Source organism: Erinaceus europaeus, chromosome 16 (assembly GCF_950295315.1).
Source record: "Erinaceus europaeus chromosome 16, mEriEur2.1, whole genome shotgun sequence".
Taxonomy (NCBI): Eukaryota; Metazoa; Chordata; class Mammalia; order Eulipotyphla; family Erinaceidae; genus Erinaceus; species Erinaceus europaeus.
The window spans coordinates 46,113,195-46,133,484 of NC_080177.1; the positions used below are offsets into that span (position 1 = coordinate 46,113,195).

The window sequence follows — 20,290 nt, forward strand, 5'->3', positions numbered from 1 at the left end:
ATAAATGACACATAGAGAGTGAGAGACAGAGAGAGCAAAGCGAGCACAACATCATTCCACTGCTCATGAAACTTTATTTTTTAAATATTTATTCCCTTTTGTTGCCCTAGTTGTCTTCTTGTAGTTATTATTGTTGTCGTCATTGTTGGATAGGACAAAAGAAATGGAGAGAGATGGGGAAGACAGAGGGAGAGAGAAAGATGTCTAGACACCTGCAGACCTGCTTCACCACCTATGAAGGGACTCCTCTGCAGGTGGGGAGCCAGGACTCCAACTGGGGTCCTTAAGCCAGTCCTTGCGCTTTGTGCCTCGTGCGCTTGACCCGCTACGCTACCGCCGGACTCCCCTGCTCATGAAACTTTTTTCTTGGATTTGTTCCTATGTGGAGACTTGGAGTTCTAACCCAAGTCCTAATACATAGTAAAGTGTGCATTACACTGGTTGAGCTATCTCTTGGCCCTTTTCTGAACATTTTATATGAAAATATATAGACACATAAAATATAATCATATACATAAATATGGCATGGTAAATTTGGAAAAATTTAAAATTTTATCATAAATATCAAATCTTAATTTTTAAACTGTTACAACATTTCAGGTGATGGTTGGATTCATAATATCATAACAAATTGTTGGAAACAACTTACATATTTACCTAAAACAAGACCCAGGTAAGTTTAACACTAAAAAATTATAACATAGTTTAAGAAACTAAAAACATTATAATGTAGCACTGGGTTTGTAGTATTTACAAAACCATAAAATTTCAGGAAAACTCTTTCAGATTACCTAAAATATTTCATTTTAATTTTATCTACTTGTTATAAATAATATATTCAGTTTCTGTTCAGTTTGCATATTTAAAATATTGTTAGGTAAATGTAATTTAAAAAATTATATTTATTTTCCCTTTTGTTGCCCTTTTTTTTTATTGTTGTTGTAGTTATTATTGCAGTTGTTAGTGATGTCGTCGTTGTTAGTTGTTAGATAGGACAAAGAGAAATGGAGGGGAGGGCAGAGGGGGGGCGGGAAAGATATACCTGCAGACCTTCTTCACCGCCTGTGAAGCGATTCCCCTGCAGGTGGGGAGCCAGGGGCTGGAACCAGGATCCTTATGCCAGTCCTTGTGCTTCACGCCACTTGCGCTTAACCCGCTGCGCGACCCACTGCGGCTGGTAAATGTAATTTTGTCTGATATAAGAATTTTTTTTAGCAACCTCTATTGAATATGGTTGTCTATAGTAGTACTTATTTGGTTTTGGAAGAGATCTAAAAAAAACTTCATTATAAAGCTGCTTTTATAGTTAGTTAAGTAAATGACAGATTATTAGTTTTATTAAATGAATAGCATATTAATTTCAGTTTTTAAAATAAAAGACTATAGAGTAAAAATTGTAAACATGCCATCATTAGACTACAAAGAAAACCACATTAGTACTATATCCTTACTTTTTAAAATTTAACTGGGTACTATATTAAATATGTATTCATAGAAAAGTAAAATTCAGTACTTTGTAATCATTATAGTTAGTAACAGTGTTTATTCTTCTCCATGCCATATTATGTCATGAATTTCTTTTTAGCATAGAATATATATACTAGAATGAAGTCAACTTAATTATAAACATTTCAGTCATTTAATAAATGGTAATTAAATAACTTAAGGAAAAGGCCTGAAGATACTTATATATTATCTGATTGTGTATATAGATAATATAGATAACTTTAAAAAAAAATTTTAATATTTATTTACATTTATTTTTCCCTTTTTGTTGTCCTTCTTGTTTTCTATTGTTGTAGTTATTGTTGTTGATGTCGTCGTTGTTAGGACACAGAGAAATGGAGAGAGGAGGGGAAGACAGAGGGGGAGAGAAAGATAGACACCTGCAGACCTGCTTCACCGCCTGTGAAGTGACTCCCCTGCAGGTGGGGAGACAGGGGCTCAAATTGGGATCTTTACACTGGTCCTTGAACTTTGCGCCACATGTGCCTAACCCACTGCACTACTGCCGACTCCCTGTAAATAACTTAAAAAAAAAATTTTTTTTTGCTTTTTACTTTAATTAATTTTTTAACTAGAACACTGGCTTATGGCTGTGTGGGGGATTGAACCTGGGACTTTGGAGCCTCAGGCAATATATAGATAATAATATTCTCATACATTTAGAATTTATTAGTTATTTTTATGTCGTATAGTGTACATATAAGGTTAGTTGAATTTATTATTTTAGTACTTCTGGCTCTTTTGAAAATTTAGTCTTCTTTTAAATAATTATATATTAAGATAAAGGAGCTAGAATTCCAGTCCTTGCTCAGTCACTACTTAGCTATTTGACTTTGAGAAAGTCACTTAAAGAAACTGAGCACAAATTTCTTCATCTGTTAATTATGTAAACTCTGTTTTTGTTTCCCAGTTGATTGTATGAGTGTATTATATAAACCAAATTAGTTGTAAGAATGTTTAATTTAAAATTATTCCTAGTTTATATTTAAATACATAATAAGTAGAGTAACATGATATACTATCAATAAATGATATACTAGTTAGAACTGAGCTATGTAAAGAGATTTCTTTGAATTCAGCTAATGTGTCATGTAAATAATATGCTTTGTTAGAATGTTTAGGTGATAAGTTTAGAACAGCTGTGAGAGGACATAAGCTATCAGTCTATAGAAAGAACATCAGGTTGCAAGCTAGATGTCACCAAAACCAAGGCAGGAAAGGCTATCCAGTGTTCTTCGATGATGAAGTCCAGGCCAGAGTTTTCCTAAGGCAGATAAGACAAGGCAGATCTATCTTCAGGTATGAGGTGAGGAGGAGAACAGGTGGGATACAGTTTAGTGTAAGGAGAACATTTATATATGTATATATGCCAATTTTTATAAAAGTGAGAGTTTAACATCTGAATGCATTTTGTTTAAATTTTCCAGTTGGTAATTTGAAATGTAAGCTGCCCTATTCTCTTCTAATTCTAAACAGGATTTCTCAAGCTTCAACTCTACTGACATTTAGGACCAAATTATTCTTTGTTAGGCGTCTCTTAGGCATTCTGGTTTGTTCAGCAGCATCTCTACCATTTATGTAATAGGTGCCTTCTCACCCTGGAGTTGTTACAATAAAAATAATTCCAGGTATTATCAAATATCCCCTCAGTGACAAAACCACCCTTCACTGAGAACCACTGTACAGTATATCATTCTCTTATCTGAAATGTCTTATTAATCTAATTAGATAAGAGCATGATAGTTTTAACCTTAGATAAAACTATGTTTGATTGAAAAAACATCTGTAGGGGGCTAGGAGATGGTTCACCCAATAGAGTACTCACATTACCATGTAAGAGAACCCAGGTTCAAGATTCTAGTCACCACATGGGAGTGCCTTCAGAGGGGAAACTTCACAAACAGTTGAGCAGGGCTGCAGGGTCTCTCTTCTCTGTCTCTGTCTCCCTCTATGTAAAAGGAAAAAAATAGTGGCCACCAGGAATAGAGAAGTTAAGCAGGCACTGAGTACCAGTAATAAATCTGGTGGTGAAATAAAAAAAGAAAAAAAAAAACCCTTATCCAATTGCCTATATAAGTGCCTGTCAACAAGCATCTTTCACAATGTATCTGTAAAAGATGTCCAATAAGGTGTTGCTGTGTAGAATCTTATGTGCTGTTGGTTCCCATACTATTCCTGAAGTTATACATGGCCTTCTCTGGAGAAAACTAGCCTACTCCCCCTCTAGCATATAATGGCATTTATTGTATTTTATCTCTTTTTACACAATCCTTCTTCCAGTTTCCATCCTTATCCTGTAACATAATCTTGAGGGTTTTTTTTAATCTTTTTAAAAAATATTTATTTATTCCCTTTAGTTGCCCTTGTTGTTTTATTGTTGTTGTTGACAGAGAGAAATGGAGGGGGAAGGGAAGACAGAGAGGGGGAGAGAAAGATAAGACACCTGCAGACCTGCTTCATTGCTTGTGAAGAGACTCCCCTGGTGGGGAGCCAGGGGCTCTAACTGGGATCCTTCTGCTGGTCCTTACGCTTTGGGCCACCTGCGCTTAACCTGCTGCGCTACTGCCCGACTCCCAATCTTGAGTTTTATTGAAGAATTATGTTCTCACATGTAAGTTGGAGAAATGGACAGAGTATTTCCCAAACAAAATATCTAATGACTCAATTATATCCTGGGTCCCAAGTATGTGTGTTGTTGAATGTGTGCATTGATTGAGGAAAGTAACAAATTGTGCATACCCTCACTGTTTGCATTTGTAGAAGTGAAAAGGATTGATGTACAAAAAATGACTATGCAAAGAAAAAACTTTCAAGCCTGAGTTTTAAGGTCTTGGGTTCCATCTTGATACCACCATAAAAAAAGCTAAGCAGTGCTCTGATTTACTAGTTATAATAGTAATAAATAAAACAAATAAAATTAAACTGTGTCTCTCCTTTGCAATCCAGGATGTGACACAATGGATCAATGATCAAGCATGAGTCCCAAATTCAATCCCTGGCATCATAAGTGCCAGAGAATGCTCTGGTTCTCTATATCCCCCACCTCCCCCCTCTCTGTCTCTCACACGCAAACAAATATTTTATTTTACTTTATTAAAGTTTTATTTATTTATTAATGAGAATGATAGGAGAGAGAGAAAAAGAACCAGACATCACTGTGGTACATGTGCTGCCGGGTATTGAACTCAGGACCTCATGCTTGAGAGTCTAGTGCCTTAGCCACTGCGCCACCTCCTGGACCACAAATATTTTTAAAGAAAAAGGTTGGGGATATCTTATTAACTGGAATGGTATGATTTAATGAAATCTAGAATCTAATCTTCAAATGACTCTAGAGTAATCTTTAAAAATCTCATTTCTTTGAAGATATCCCAAATGTTCAAATTCAGTTATGCCTATTTTGAAATAGATTACATTTTAGATAGAGTATACCACTGACAATTGATTTTTATCTGATATACAGTTCTCTATGATAGTATTTTACTCTGCACTTTTCAACCACAGATTATGGCACACAGCCTGTCTGGGAAAAGAAAATGAAATAATGGTATTTGGAGGGAGCAAAGATGATTTACTTTCCTTGGATACAGTAAGAAATTTTCATATCTAAATATTTCCTCTGAGTAATTTTATTATTCAAACTAAATGTTTACTCAACAAGATTGTCACATTACAAACTATGACAGGACATAAAGTGTTACTATGTGGTATGATTAATCTCAGAATGAATGACTTCACTGAAGCACTTTGAGATATTTGAGGTACTTGTGTTTGTTACTAATTCCAGTGTGTGAGTTATGAGACCAGGTTCATCATACCAAGAAGTAATTTTCCTAACACAAGCTAGGACAGTATCTTATAATTTAACGTAATTCTGACATGATCTACCTAGTAACAGCATCAGACTCACAGGTTAAGAAGTAAACCCTACAAGACAGTCAGTGGCTGCCTTCACTTCAGACATCACTTGCAAGTTTAAAGTTTAGTTCATCACCTGTGCTTCTAACTGCACAGCTATGTATCTGAATTCCTAATCACTCCCTCTACTTTATTAAAGCAGCTCACAGAACCTTGTGGCTAATATTTTACTTATCAGCCACTGGTTTATTATAAAAGTTTATAACTTGAGGGGGGTTAGATAGCATAATGTTTATGCAAAGAGACTCTCATGAGGCTCCCAAGTCCCAGGTTCAATCCTCTGCACCACCATAAGCCAGAGCTGATCAATGCGCAACCACCCAGCCCCCCAAGGAAACTTTCAAGGGAAGATTAAGATGCTCCAGACCAAGGGAATTTTCTAAAGAAAACATACCTATAATAATAATAATAATAATAATAATGTTTAAGGTTATTTTTTATGATTCATGAAAACAATAATGCATGATGTCAACTGTATCCTTGATGTTAATAACAATAATCTCACATGATGTCAACTGTACCCAGGCAAAAAGTGTTTAAAAATAAAGCTCTGCAGAGAACAAGCAGAGACACTTCTCTCCTGCATTTGAAGCAGCTGACGTGTCTCTCACTTCACACTTGCCAACTCCCCATTTCTTTCAGGTACCCTAATTACCTGCTGAGGCTGGCCCCCCTCTACCTCCTCCTCTCTCAATTTCATTCTGTCTTTGTGCAAAAAATAAAAACATAAAAAATTTATAAAATGAGGGTGATAGGGGGATCTGACAATGACGCAATGGGTTCAGCACACATAGTATGAAGCGCAGGAGCCGGTGCAAGGATCCCTACCTGCAGGGAGGTTGGGGGATCACTTCACATGTGGTGAAGCAAGTCTGCAGGTGTTTGTATTTCTCTCCCCCTCGCTATTTGCCCTTTCCCTCTCAATTTATTTCTGTTCTATCCAATACAATAGAAAAAGCAGCTGCTGGAAGCAGTGGTTTTGTAGTGCCAGCACCAAGCCCCAACAATAACTCTGGAGGCAAAAAAAAAAAAAAGAGAGAGAGAATTATAGCATTTTTCAGTTATTTATTTAATTCTATTTTTTTTTTAATTTATTTCTTTATTGGGGAATTAACGTTTTACATTCAACAGTAAATACAATAGTTTGTACATGCATAACATTCCCCAGTTTCCCATTTAACAATACAACCCCCACTATTAATTCTATTTTTAATAGTGATTTATAAAATTATAAGATAACGGGAGTTGGGCGGTAGCACAGCGGGTTAAGCGCACGTGGCGCAAAGCGCGACAACAGCATAAGGATCCCGGCTCAAGCCCCCAGCTCCCCACCTGTAGGGGTGTCACTTCACAAACAGTAAAGCAGGTCTGCTGGTGTCTTTCTCTCCCCCTCTGTCTTCCCCTCCTCTTTCCATTTCTCTCTGTCCTATCTAACAATGAAGACATCAATAACAACAACAATAATAATAATTACAACAATAAAAAGGGCAGCAAAAAGGGAAAATGAATAAATAAATTAAATAAATTTTAAAAAATTATAAGATAATGGGTATAATTCCACACCGTTCCCACCACCAGAGTTCTGTGTTGACATCCTCTCCACTGGAAGCTGCAGTAGTTCTCCCAAAGTCACAGATATGAGTTGATTTTATAACTATGTCTGTCTGTCTGTCTAATAACTTCTTTTCTTTCCAAATAACTCTTACTTTAAAATCTCCTATTTAGAATAATCCTTTTTCCAGGTGGCATCAGGATTTCCTGGGAATTCCTAATGTGAAAATCAATGACCTAGAAGATTTCTTAAATAATTTTTAATTTATTTAGGATAGACAGAGAAGAGAGAAGAGAAGGAGATAGATGAATAGATAAAAAGATAGAAAGGAGGGGGGTAGGGCATAATGGTTATGCAAAGAGACTCTCATGCCTGAGGCATGGTTCAATCCCCTGTACCACAGAGCTGATCAGTGCTTTGGTAAAAAAAAAAAAAAAGGCAGGGGAGATAGCATAGTAGTTATGCAAACAGATTTTCATGCCTGAGGCTCCAAAGTCCCAGGTTCAATCCCCACACCATGATAAGCCATAGCTGAGCTCCGGTGTTTCTCTCTGCATCTCTCTCAAAAATAAAATATTAAAGAAAAGATAGATAGATTGATAGATAAATAGATACACCTGCAGCACTGCTTCACTACTTATTATGCTTCCTACTGAAGGTGAGAACTGGGGGCTTTTTAAATAAGTCTTTAGAATTCCAATACTTATAATCATGATCCTATTTTAATCTTATTTACTTATTTATTTATGAGAGAAATAGGAGAAGAGAGAGAAGGAACTAGAATACCACTCTGATCTGTATGCTTCTGAGGACTGAGCTGAGGACTTCATACTTGAGAGGCCAGTGCTTTATCCACTGCATCATCTCCCAGGCCACTATAATTCCTGCTTTTTAAAATATTTTTTTAAATTTTTATTATCTTTATTTATTGGATAGAGACAGCCAGAAATCCAAAAGGGTAGGGGGAGATCGAGAGGGAAAGAGACAGAGAGAAACACCTGCAGCCCTGCTTCACCACTCATGAAGCTTTCCCCCTGAAGGTGGGGACTAGGGACTGGAACCTGGGTCCTTACGCACTGTAACATGTGTACTCAACCAGGTGCACCACCACCCCCTCAGAATTCGTGTTTTAATTTTAGACTTTGTATCCTATACATAAAGCCTTCTAGTGCCTGTTAAAAAAAAAAAAAGATGAACTTTAACATTTGCTTTTTAATTGAATGGAATGTTTTGGTCTTACTCCTTTGTTAAATCACTCAATTCTGAAGCAAATAAAGTTCTAAACAGGGAGTTGGGCGGTAGCACAGCAGGTTAAGGGCAGGTGGCACAAAGAGCAAGGACCAGCATAAGGATCCCGGTTCTAGCCGAGTTCACACAGAGGTGGGTGGGGGTATAGCATAATGGTTATGCAAAGATTTTCATGCCTGAGGCTCTCAAGTCCCAGGTTCAATCCCCCACACCGCTGTAAGCCAGAGCTGATCAGTGCTCTGGTAAAAAAACAAAACAAACAAAAAAACAAAAAAAAGCTCTATGCATCTTTCCTAGGTATCCTGTCTATTTTTGTATTTCACTGTTCCTAAGTTATAAACTTTTATTTTATTTATTCTATTTTATTTTACTTATTAATGAGAAAAATAGGAGGAGAAAGAAAAAAACAGACATCACGCTGGTACATGTCCTGCCGAAGACTCAACTCAGGACTTCATGCTTAAGAGTTGTGCTTTATCCACTGCGCCATCTTCTGGATCTTTAGTCACGGGGGTTATTTTTTGGGCTTGGTGCTGGTAATCAACTGCTCCTGAAGACTATTTTTTCCCTCTTTCTTTTTTTTTACTAGATAGTACAGAGCGAAATTGAGATGGGGAAGGGGACAGAGAGAGATAGAGAAAGACACCTGTAGACCTGCTTCATTATTTTTGAAGCTTCTCCCTAGTAGGCAGGGGTTTGAACCTGAGTTCTTGAGCATGGTAATGTGTCTAAGTTATAAACATTTGTTTGTTTAATTAATTTATTATTTTATAGGTTATTTATTCCCTTTTATTTCCCTTGTTTTATTGTTGTAGATGTTGTTGTTATTGATGTCATTGTTATTGGATAGGACAGAGAGAAATGGAGAGAGGAGGGGAAGACAGAGAGGGGGAGAGAAAGATAGACACCTACAGACCTGCTTCACCCCTTGTGAAGTGACTCCCCTGCAGGTGGGGAGCTGGGAGCTCGAACCAGGATCCTTATGCTGGTCCTTGCGCTTTGCGCCACCTGCACTTAACCCACTGCGCCACCACCCAACTCCCTGTTTAATTTATTTTAACCAGAGCACTGATCAGCTCTGGCTTATGGTGGTGCAGAGGATTGAACCTGGGACTTGGGAGCCTCATGAGAGTCTCTTTGCATAAACAATATGCTATCTAACCCCCCTCAAGTTATAAACTTTTATAATAAACCAGTGGCTGATAAGTAAACTATTAGCCACAAGGTTCTGTGAGCTGCTTTAATAAAGTAGAGGGAGTGATTAGACTTCAGATACTGGCCACTGGGTACAATGGATTCATAGTGCAGGTATGCAAGCCCCAGCAATAACCCTTTTAGCAATAAAATAAAATAAAATGAAAATTATGCAGGTTATGGATAGGTAAAAATTGAGTCACTGAAAAGTTGTAAGCACTTATTGTAAGTTGTTGTGAATGGTAGAGTGTGTGTTTATAGATAGCTATATAGAGAGATTTATTTGCTTCTGTACATAATTTAACATTTACAAAATAAAAATATTAAATTATTAATATGTTTTTTCTGTGTAAAAAAATTACATATTCTTTTTATGTTGATTAGGGTCACTGTAATGATTTATTGATCTTTCAAACACAACCTTATTCACTACTCAGGTAAGCAAATTATTGCTATTGATATATGGTCATTTCTTCCCTTGGAAGTATTATAATATTTTTCAGATACTTTGTGACTTGAATTTAAGAAAATATTTACATCTTCTTAAGATTACAAGCAGTGATCTGGGAGGTAGCGCAGTGGATAAAGCATTGGGCTCTCAGGCATGAGGTCCTGAGTTCAGTCCCCGGCAGCACACGTACCAGAGTGATACCTGGTTCTTTCTCTCTCGTCTCCTATCTTTCTCATGAATAAATAAATAAACCTTTAAAAAAAAGATTACAAGCAAACTTATAATAGTAAATTGTACAACAATGTATTTTTAAAAAATCAAAATAGGGGAGTTGGGCAGTAGCACAGCGGGTTAAGCTCAGGTGGCGCAAAGCACAAGGACCAGCATAAGGATCCAGGTTCCATCCCCCCGATCCCCACCTGCAGAAGAGTCGCTTTACAGGCAGCAAAGCAGGTCTGCAGGTGTCTATCTTTCTCTCTCCCTGTCTTCCCCTCCTCTCCATTTCTCTCTGTCCTATCCAACAACAACAACAACAATAATAACTACAACAATAAAACAAGGGCAACAAAAGAGAATAAATATTTTTTAAAAATCAAAATAGGATCAGAGTTATAGGTTACCAGGTGGCAGTGAAAATCTTGTGATGGACCAAGCTTAGTTTCAAGTCTTGACTCTGGAAGAGTAGTATCTTTTCCTCTCTCTGGCTATCTAAATTAAAACATTGACCTTGGAGGAGTAGTGAAATCATACATGAGTAAGATCCCAGCTGTGTAGAAATAAATGAATAATTAAATTATACAGTATATTACACTTGTTTCTAAAAATACACTTAGTTTATGTGACAATATTACAAATTTAATTTATGTGATAAATGTAAGCGTACTGTATAGCCTTCTTTGTTTTATTTATTTATTTATTTATTTATTTTTATGCCTCCAGGGTTATTGCTGGGGCTCAGTGCCTGGACCATGAATTCACTGCTCCTGGAGGCTATTTTTTCCCCTTTTGTTGCCCTTGTTGTGGTTATTATTGTTATTGATGTCATTGTTGTTGGATAGGACAGAGAGAAATGGAAAGAGGAGGGGAAGACGGGGGTGGGAGGGAAAGAAAGACAGCTGCAGACCTGCTTCACCGCTTGTGAAACAACTCCTCTGCAGGTGGGGAACTAAAGGCTCTAACTGGGATCCTTAGGCTGGTCCTTGCGCTTTGCGACATGTGTGCTTTATGCGTTGCGTTACTGCCCAGCCCTCCTTTTCTGAGATTTTAACGTTCATCACACCAGGACAATATTTCAGACAACAAAGATACACATTAAAATAAAATAAATTTTAAAATAAGGAAATAAAATAAATTTGACAGTTTTCCTTTGCCAGCTGTTCCTGTCTCTCAAAAGTATACTTCTTGTTCTTTTTCTAATAAACTTTCTCTTAATTTTTATTTATTTGATAGAATTGACAGAAATTGAGAGAGGGGAAGGGTAGAGAATGAGAGTGAGAGAGAAAGGGATAGGGAGGAGAGAGAGACTGACAGCGATAACAACAATAAATAACAACAACAGTGATAAGCAACAAGGGCAACAAATAGCTTCCAGGAGCACTGAGCCCCAGCAATAACCCTGGAGGCAAAAAAAAAAAAAAACCTTAGAAAAGAAAAATAGGGAGTATTTTTGGGCTGTAGCGCAGTGGGTTAAGCACACATGGTGTGAAGTGCAAGGACCAGCATAAGGATCCTGGTTCCTGCTCCAGGCTCCCCACCTGCAAGGGAGTAGCTTCACAAGCAGTGAAGCAGGTCTGTAGGTGTCTTTCTCTCCCCCTCTATCTTCCCTTTTCTCTCCATTTCTCTCTGTCCTATCTAACAACAACAATAATAATAAAGCAAGGGGAACAAAAGGGAAATAAATAAATATAAAATATATATAAAAAACAAGTAAGGACTGGAGGCTTGAACCACAATCCTTGTACATTGTAACTTGGGCACTCAGCCTAGTGTGCCACCATTCAACCCCCTATTTTGTTTGTTTCCAGAGCACTGCTCAGCTCTGGTTTGTGGTAGTTTGGGGATTGAACCTGGGACTTTGGTGCCTTAGGCATGAGAGTCTTTGCATAACCATTATGATATCTTCTACCCACCTATCTTATTTATTTATTTATTGGATAGAGACAGAAAGTGAGAGGGAATGGGGAGACTGAGAGGAAAACAGAAAGGGAGTCACTTGCAAAGACTTTACTGCTTGTGAAGTTTTCCACTTGCAGGTGGGGACTGAGGGCTTGAACCTGAGTCTTTATGCATTGTAACTTTTACACTCAACTGGGTACACCACTGCCCAGCCCTACAGATGGTTTTCATACCTGAGGCTCTCAGGCCACAGGTTCAGTCTCCACACTACCATAAACCAAAGCTGAGCAGTGCTTTGGTCTCAGTCTCTCTCTCTCTCCATCTCTCTCTCTCCTTCATATAAATAAATAAGGAAGTCAGGCGGTAGCACAACGGGTTAAGCGCAGATGGCGCAAAATGCAAGAACTGGCTCAAGGATCCCAGTTCGAGCCCCTGGCTCCCCACCTGGAGGGGAATAGCTTCACAGGCGGTGAAGCAGGTCTGCAGGTGTCTTATCTTTCTCTCCCCCTTTCTGTCTCCCCCTTCTCTCTCCATTTCTCTCTGTCCTATAGACATAATGACATAACAACAACAACAACTACAACAACAATAAAAAATAGTAAGGGCTCGCACCAAAGTAAAAGACTCTGGGGTAGATGGGTGGGGAGAATACAGGTCCAAGAAGGATGACAGAGGATCTAGCGGGGGTTGTATTGTTATATGAGAAACTGGGGAATGTTGTGCATGTACAAACTATTGTATTTACTGTTGAATGTGAAACATTAATTCCCCAATAAAGAAATAAAAAAAATTAGTAAATAAAAAAAAATACATCATAACTTTTCTAACAGCATAGCAGATTGAAGGTTACAGGGAGCAGGTTTTGGCCCAATGTGAAGAATCTTTACTGATATTCAGAGCTATCCAATGAGCCAGGATTGGAAATTGGAGGTTCACTGGCCAAATCTAGCTGGAGAAATATTTTTTTACGGTGAAATAAGCATTTTTAAAATTTGTTTATTCCCTTTTGTTGCCCTTGTTTTATTGTTGTAGTTGTTATTGATGTTGTCATTGTTGGATAGGACAGAGAGAAATGGAGAGAGGAGGGGAAGACAGAGGAGGAGAGAAAGATAGATACCTGCAGACCTACTTCACCGCTTATGAAGCGACTCCCCTGCAGGTGGGGGAGTCGGGGCCTGCTGGAGAAATATTTTGTTGACTTTCTGTTTTGTTCTTTTTTTTTTTAAAGCTTGTATTTAAACACCCTTCTCTGAGCTATGTACTGTTGTGTGCATAGTCTGTGCCTCATGTCACTCAAGTATAACTTGCTTTTGTTTTAAATTAGATAACCAGTTTAATTTTTTACTCTATTTTTATTAGTTGTTATTAATAGTATGCTAGAAGATCGTAATATTACAATGTATATATAGCTCCATACCACACCCACCACCAAAGTTCCATCCCACCCTCCCACCTCCCAAAGATAATCACCATAGTTTTCATAAGTCTTACACTTTGCATGCTACTTTTTTTTGTTTGCATTTGTTTGTTTGGTTAGTTTTTTGGCATATAACTTACCTTTGAAGCAAGATAAATAGATCTAGAATATACAGGCTGCATAATTAAATTTGAATTTCAAACAAGTGTTAAATTCTTAGCATATTTATTCATGTTTCAAGGACAATTTGGGATATACTTAGACTGCATTCATATTTATGCTCCAATATTTGGGATTTACCAATATTGTCCTGTATTTAACCTGACAGTCCTACCCAAGAGGTTTTAAATAGGAGGACCTGACACTAAATTTTGAGTAAGTGGGTTCCATATTTGGGAAATATTATAAGAATGTCTCAGAGGAATGCTCAGGATGGAAACATAGTCTAAATATACTCTTCCCCTATTATTATTACTATTATTATTATCATCATCATCATTATTATTATTATTGCAATCCCTTGTTTCAGAGCAACAAAACAATAAAAGGTAGGAAACAAATATAAAATAAAATACAAATAAAAATAAAATAAAAAATAAAAGGTAGAAAAGCAACACAGTAGCTGCTTAAGTGTTCTGGATTGGTGGGATGTTAACCTTTTGCTCCAACAGCAGAAAAAAAAAATAGTAAAGGCAACAAAAGGGAAAATAAATATAAAAATAAGTAAAATATTTTTTAAAACTTTAAAATATTACTTAACCTAGATATAGCTCAGGTTTAAACACTAATATTTCTGTTGTGTTTTGCTTACAGGTCATGCCTTGACTGCATTGGTAAAAATGCTATGCTTTTAGAAAGTCAAATATCTTTACTGCCTCCTAAACTTTTCCAACAAGTACTCAAAAAAATAACATTTTGGACTGCAGCTACTCATCGAGAAGAACAAGGAACCCAAAAAGAAGAAAAAGAAAATAAGTATCAATGTATTAATAGCAACTAAGTTGTTATACATAAATAATGTTTAACTATTTTAAACAGATTATATATTAACCCCCCCAAATTGGAGGCTTTATTTAAAATACAAAATTTGAAACAAAAATTCTATAAGTTAATGTAAATATATGGCACAGAATATATGGAAATAGGATGTTAATGGCAGATTAATTTTATATTTATATTTGTAAACTAGTTTCTATATAAGTTCCAGAAAATATAGAATTTCTAAAAGTTAGTATAAGAGATTTTTTACTTACTGTGTATTCTTTCCTGGGAAAGTTATATATATTTGAGGAGAATAAGAAATCGTCCCAAGGATAACCCCAGCATAATATTACACCTATAAAAACAGTACATCACCTTTCAGATAGAGCATATTTTCTTGAGTCATTTTACAATTTCTTAAAGGTTCTCTTTTAAATATCTCAATCATTAAAGTAACTTCTTCTGAAATAACTACTACAGCTGGACAGCAACAATGAAGTAGGCAAACACTGGTGTGATATTAAATATTGATCAGTCTCACCCTCTAAGTATTTAATCTGATAATCTTAGGCCTTATTACGAATTCACTTAAGTAGGATAATGTCTTCAATTGTTTTCTCTTTTTGTTAGCTCTAGGTTAATAATTTTTCCATTTATACATATGTAACTGAAACTGAAAAATAATAAATAATAAAATAAAATGCATATACATATACATGTGTATGGACCATGTTTTAATGTTTAAAGAGTCTTGTTTAAATACAGCTTTTCAAATATTAGAGTACAGTATATTTTTTAATTTCTGAGGCATGTTAAACCACATTTCACCTAACTGGGGAAATAGCATAATAGTTATGCAAAAACCCTTTAGAACCTGAGGCTTCTGTTTCCCAGGTTATAATCCCAGCACCACCATAAATGAGAACTGAATGGTCCTCTGGTAAAAACAAAACAAATAAAAATAATAAATTTTATAAATATATAAACAAAATTAATTTTACCTTAGAAGAGCATTTTTAATATTTTAAAAAATATTTTATTTATTTATTTATTTATTTATAAGAATTCATTTATTTATTCATGAGAAAGACAGGAGGAGAGAATGAACCTGCCATCACTCTGGTACATGTGCTGCCAGGGATCGAACTCAGGACCTCATGCTTGAGAGTCTAGTGCCTTAGCCACTGCACCACCTCCTGGACCACTAAAAACTTTTTTTTTTTACCACTAAAGACTTTTTTTTTTTTTTTTTTTTACCAGAGCACTGCTCACCCTCTGGTTTATAGTGGTGCAGTGAGTTGAACTTGGGACTCCGAAGCCACAAGCATGACATTCTGTTTGCATAACCATTATGCTATCTACCCCTACCCCATTTTATTTACTAATGAGAAAGTAGGAGGAGAGAAAAAAACCCAGACATCACTCTGGTACATATACTGCCAGGGACTGAACTTGGTATCTCTTGCTTGAGAGTCCAGTGTCTCCTGGAACACAGAAGGACTTTTTTTTTTTTCTTTATTGGAGGAATTAATGGTTTACAGTTGACAGGAAAATACAATAGTTTGTACATGTGTAACATTTCTAAGTTTTCCACATAACAATTCAACCCCCACAAGGCCCTCCTCTGCCATCATGTTCCACCATCATGTTCCAGGACTTGACTCTACCCCATGCCCCACCCCAGAGTCTTATACTTTGGTGCAATAGGCCAATTCCAGTTCAAGTTCTGCTATGTGTTTTCCCTTCTGTTCTTGTTCTTCAACTTCTGCCTGTGAGTGAGACCATCCCATATTCATCCTTTGCTTTCTGACTTATCTCACTTAACATGATCCCTTCAAGCTACATCCAAGATGAGGTGAAGAAGGTGAATTCACCATTTTTAATAGCTGAGTAGTATTCCATGGAGTATATAGACCACAACTTACTCAGCCACTCATTTGTTGTTGGACACCTGGATTGCTTCTAGGTTTTGGCTATTACAAATTGTGCAGCAGGGAGTCGGGCTGTAGCGCAGCCGGTTAAGCGCAATGGTGCAAAGCACAAGGACCGGCATAAGGATCCAGGTTCGAACCCCGGCTCCCCACCTGCAGGGGAGTCGCTTCACAGGCTGTGAAGCAGGTCTGCAGGTGTCTATCTTTCTCTCCTCCTCTCTCCATTTCTCTCTGTCCTATCCAACAACGACGACAACAACAATAATAACTACAACAATAAAACAAGGGCAACAAAAGGGAATAAATAAAATAAAATATTAAAAAAAAACAAATTGTGCAGCAATGAACATAGGTTTACACAAATCTGTTTTTTTTTTTTTTTTTTTTTTTACCAGAGCACTGCTCAGCTCTGGCTTATGGTGGTGCAGGGGATTGAACCTGGGACTTTGGAGCCTCAGGCCTGAGAGTCTCTTTGCATAACCATTATGCTATCTACCCCTGCCCTACACAAATCTTTTTTGGATGAGTGTCTTTGGTTCCTTAGGCTATATCCCCTGGAGAGGAATTGCAGGATCTAAAATGTTTATTTTCCCTTTTGTTGTCCTTGTTTTATTGTTGTAGTCATTGGATAGGACTGAGAGAAACAGAGAGAGGCGGGAAGACTGAGGGGGAGAGAAAGACCTGCTTCACTGCCTGTGAAGCGACCCCCCTGCAGTTGGGGAGCCAGGGGCTCGAACCAGGATCCATATGCTGACCCTTGCACTTTGCTGGCCAGGTGTGCTTAACCCACTGCGCTATAGCCAAACTCCCTCTGCTAACTTTTGTATGACGTATGGCTTTCTCACAGGAGTGAAATGGTATCTCATTGTTGTCTTTATTTGCATTTCTCTGACAATCAGTAACTTAGAGCACTTTTTTCATATATTTGTTGGCCTTTTTGCTCTCTTCTTTGGTGAATATTCTGTTCATATCCTCTCCCCACTTTTGGATGGCGTCATTTTTTGTTGTTGTTGACTTTGGTAAGCTCTTCATATATTTTGGTTATTAGCCTCTTGTCTGATTTATGACATGTAAAGATCTTCTCCCATTCTATAAGGGGTCTCTTCTTGCATAATGGTTATGTGTTGGGAACATGTGTGAGCCTGATAGAGCTTAGGGAGAACCACCCCCATCTTTGGATGGAGGTCTGAGAAGATAACCTCTTGGTAAGTCTCTCTCAACCGAGGTGAGCATAAGGGGGGAAACTCAGACTTGGTTCTTTCCTTCTTGACTCTCAGGCCCACAGATACCCCAGTACTTCCCTCCATTAACTGCAGGCCACATGGCCGCAGATTCACTCATTCAAAGTCACCTTCTGATCACAGAAGAACACACCTTATCACACACTTCATCACACACCTCAGACCCCAGACAAGAGAGATTCCAAACTATATGGCCTTTTGATATTCATCTTCTCTCTGTCTCACCCTACGGGTTTAACCCCTATGCTTCTCTCAAATACCTTTGGATAATTAAGTTGCTTGTGTTATGGAAAATAACTGTCTTGTATCTCATCAATTCCTGTCATACCAACCCCCTACCTTAGGGGCATGCTGACTGTTAAGAAACCTGTAATTTCTGTCATATTGCAACAATAATTACCTCCATTGCTTTTCTATTTAACTCATGTCCACTTTGCCAATAAACGGACTCTAGGATTCTGGGACTCTAAGGACTCAGATTCTAGATTCACGCTAAGAGTCCCCTGTTGTCTTTTACTTCGTGTCACCCCTTTCATGAGTGAGAAAGAACCAGCCCGTTACCTTTCCCCTGGAGGACACCATGCCAGAGAAGGAGGGAGACACCCCGAAATCTGGCGCCCATAGCGTGGGGCAGAATTTCCCGACCCCAAGCACCCGGTTGAAAAAAATGCTGGCCCAACCGTAGAGGATCGGGACCGTGACTCCAGGAATGAAGAAGCAGTACCAAAGTACATCGTAAGGTAACCCTGAGGCTCTCGTTTGAGTCCCTGTGATCTTTCTCTCCTTCTCCCTATCCTTCAAGCTCCAGGGAAACTCGTGGAGTGGACGCAGAGAAGGAACCTCAGCAGATCAGAACCCTGGCCAGGCTCTGAGAAACTGAGTGTCCTTCCCCTGTTTAATCTTAAACGAGTCTGACCTAATTTTTTCCTCTCCCACTTTTGTGGCATTTTGTTCTATATCCTCTCCTAGTTTCTGAGTCAGTCAGACATTAAAGTGGACCTAGGCATGGTCTTAAAACTGCTATTTACTGCTTAAAAGGTAAACACAAGAGATAAAGCTTTTTTGTGACAGCCAGAGCCCTCAGAAAACGATTAAACCAGTTCTGAGTGAGATATTACCTGGCTAGCAAGTTATTCTTTAAAGAAAGAAAGAAATCAATCAAACAAGACGGTCTCTTTAACTTAAAGGTTATTAGAGAACCAGCACACACTTTTGATAGCAATTCAATGATTTGTTTCTTTAAAAATCTAAAATGTACCTTAGCCCAGAAAAGAAACTTCCTAAATTTTTTTCTAGGCAGGGTGGTAAACTAAGCCCGCCTGTTCCATCCGTGCAGCCAATCACATCACAGAGATCCTGCTCCACAGATTGGCAAAGACTGCAGTCAGTCATTCCTCTAGCCACACCCGCCCCTCCTGGGGTTGGGGTGGGGGGGGGGGGAGTGGCTGTGAGCTAAGGAAAAAATTTTTTTCACCAAGAATGTCTGTTTTAAATTTGTGTGCTAACTTTGTTTTCACTAATGTGTGTTAACCCTCTGAAATAACTAGATTTTGTTTTAAGTTTTAAATAAGATTTAGTTAAGCTGAATGTGATTTTAAAGATCCTGACTTGTAGAGTTGGCACACCTTTACCAGACTAAAATATAAGACAGTTTCATCCTTCTGATAGCTAATATCAGCATCAGTTCATTAGTTAAAAGATTTTATGAGATCTCTAGGCATGGTAAAATGCCTCTACAGTCTCTTTCACTCTTGTGAGAATTGTAAACCTTAACAGCACCCCAATACCAACTGCCACTGTAACAAATTCCGTGCTTAGTCTGGCTTTCTAATGACCCAGTCAGGGTAGAACAGTGGCCTTGCCAGGAATAAAGGGTTAAACATGATATTCCTGGCCTGATAAAATTTTTTTTTATTCGGCAGATGTGATTCAACAAAATTATTTAGTCTAATATTGTCATCTAAAATAAATGTAACAGTAAAAATTTATTTTTAAACATTTAAGCTATGAGGTTTATCTTAGCTTTTTAAGTGAAAGATCAATTAAGTTGTGTACCCACCCTTGTTTATAGCTGCCCTAAGGGTGTGATAAGCTTTGTGATAAACAAAGATTCTAACAAACTAAGTTTAAAATTGTTTAAGTGATTAAAAAAAAATAATAATAATAGTAAGCATTTTATCATGTCAACACATTAGGTATTGACTTTCTATAACATCCTGGTATATTTTAATAAAGAGCCTTCTAAAATCATATGAAGGAACTCAAGCCAATTTTAACCATTAAACTTCTAACTTGGTACACATTATTTTCTCTTAAGTAAATAATTATAGGTACAATCTACAGATGAAGAACCGACTGCTCATATGGTAAGATTTAAAACTAAACATTTTTCTTTTTTATTTATGGGTGTGTGATGACTCCTAAAGTCACTCATATCCTAAATTTTTTTTTTTCATTTTTTTACAAGTGTCTTAAATTTTAACGCTTGACCTGCCATAGTGAGAGCACTTTACTGGCTCCTGCTTTGTTTAATTAAGATCCTGCTATTCAGAATTTGAAGACCAATTCCCATTGATAAAAGCCTCTCTGGCAGATTGATGTAACTCACCTGCCCATGTTTGGTAAACAATTTTTTTTCTCAATTGGTACTTTTTCTAAATTTATGTGGGCTACAGCTCAAACAAGAAAAACTATAACCCTTAAGCTCAATTAATAAAAAAAGAAGGGGAATGCACC

General features: G+C 37.4%; 1 protein-coding gene and 2 long non-coding RNA genes across 3 annotated transcripts in view; 2 read left to right on the top strand and 1 right to left on the bottom strand.

Moving 5' to 3' along the window:
- The window catches only part of KLHDC1 (kelch domain containing 1), a 37,539-nt gene extending 22,444 nt beyond the window's left edge, over positions 1-15,095 (top strand). Inside the window, exons 10-13 of the mRNA XM_060175085.1 lie at positions 601-673; positions 5,011-5,095; positions 9,803-9,855; positions 14,215-15,095. Of these exons, the coding sequence (XP_060031068.1) occupies positions 601-673; positions 5,011-5,095; positions 9,803-9,855; positions 14,215-14,401 (398 nt within the window). The 3' untranslated portion in view covers positions 14,402-15,095. The remainder of the gene's footprint in view (positions 1-600; positions 674-5,010; positions 5,096-9,802; positions 9,856-14,214) is intronic.
- Positions 1-20,290, top strand: part of LOC132533451 (uncharacterized) — a 385,390-nt gene that overhangs the window by 92,986 nt on the left and 272,114 nt on the right. The gene's annotated exons all lie outside the window — the stretch shown is intronic.
- Positions 1-20,290, bottom strand: part of LOC132533452 (uncharacterized) — a 40,786-nt gene that overhangs the window by 14,941 nt on the left and 5,555 nt on the right. Inside the window, exon 2 of the long non-coding RNA XR_009545346.1 lies at positions 14,655-14,737. This is a non-coding gene — a long non-coding RNA (uncharacterized LOC132533452). The remainder of the gene's footprint in view (positions 1-14,654; positions 14,738-20,290) is intronic.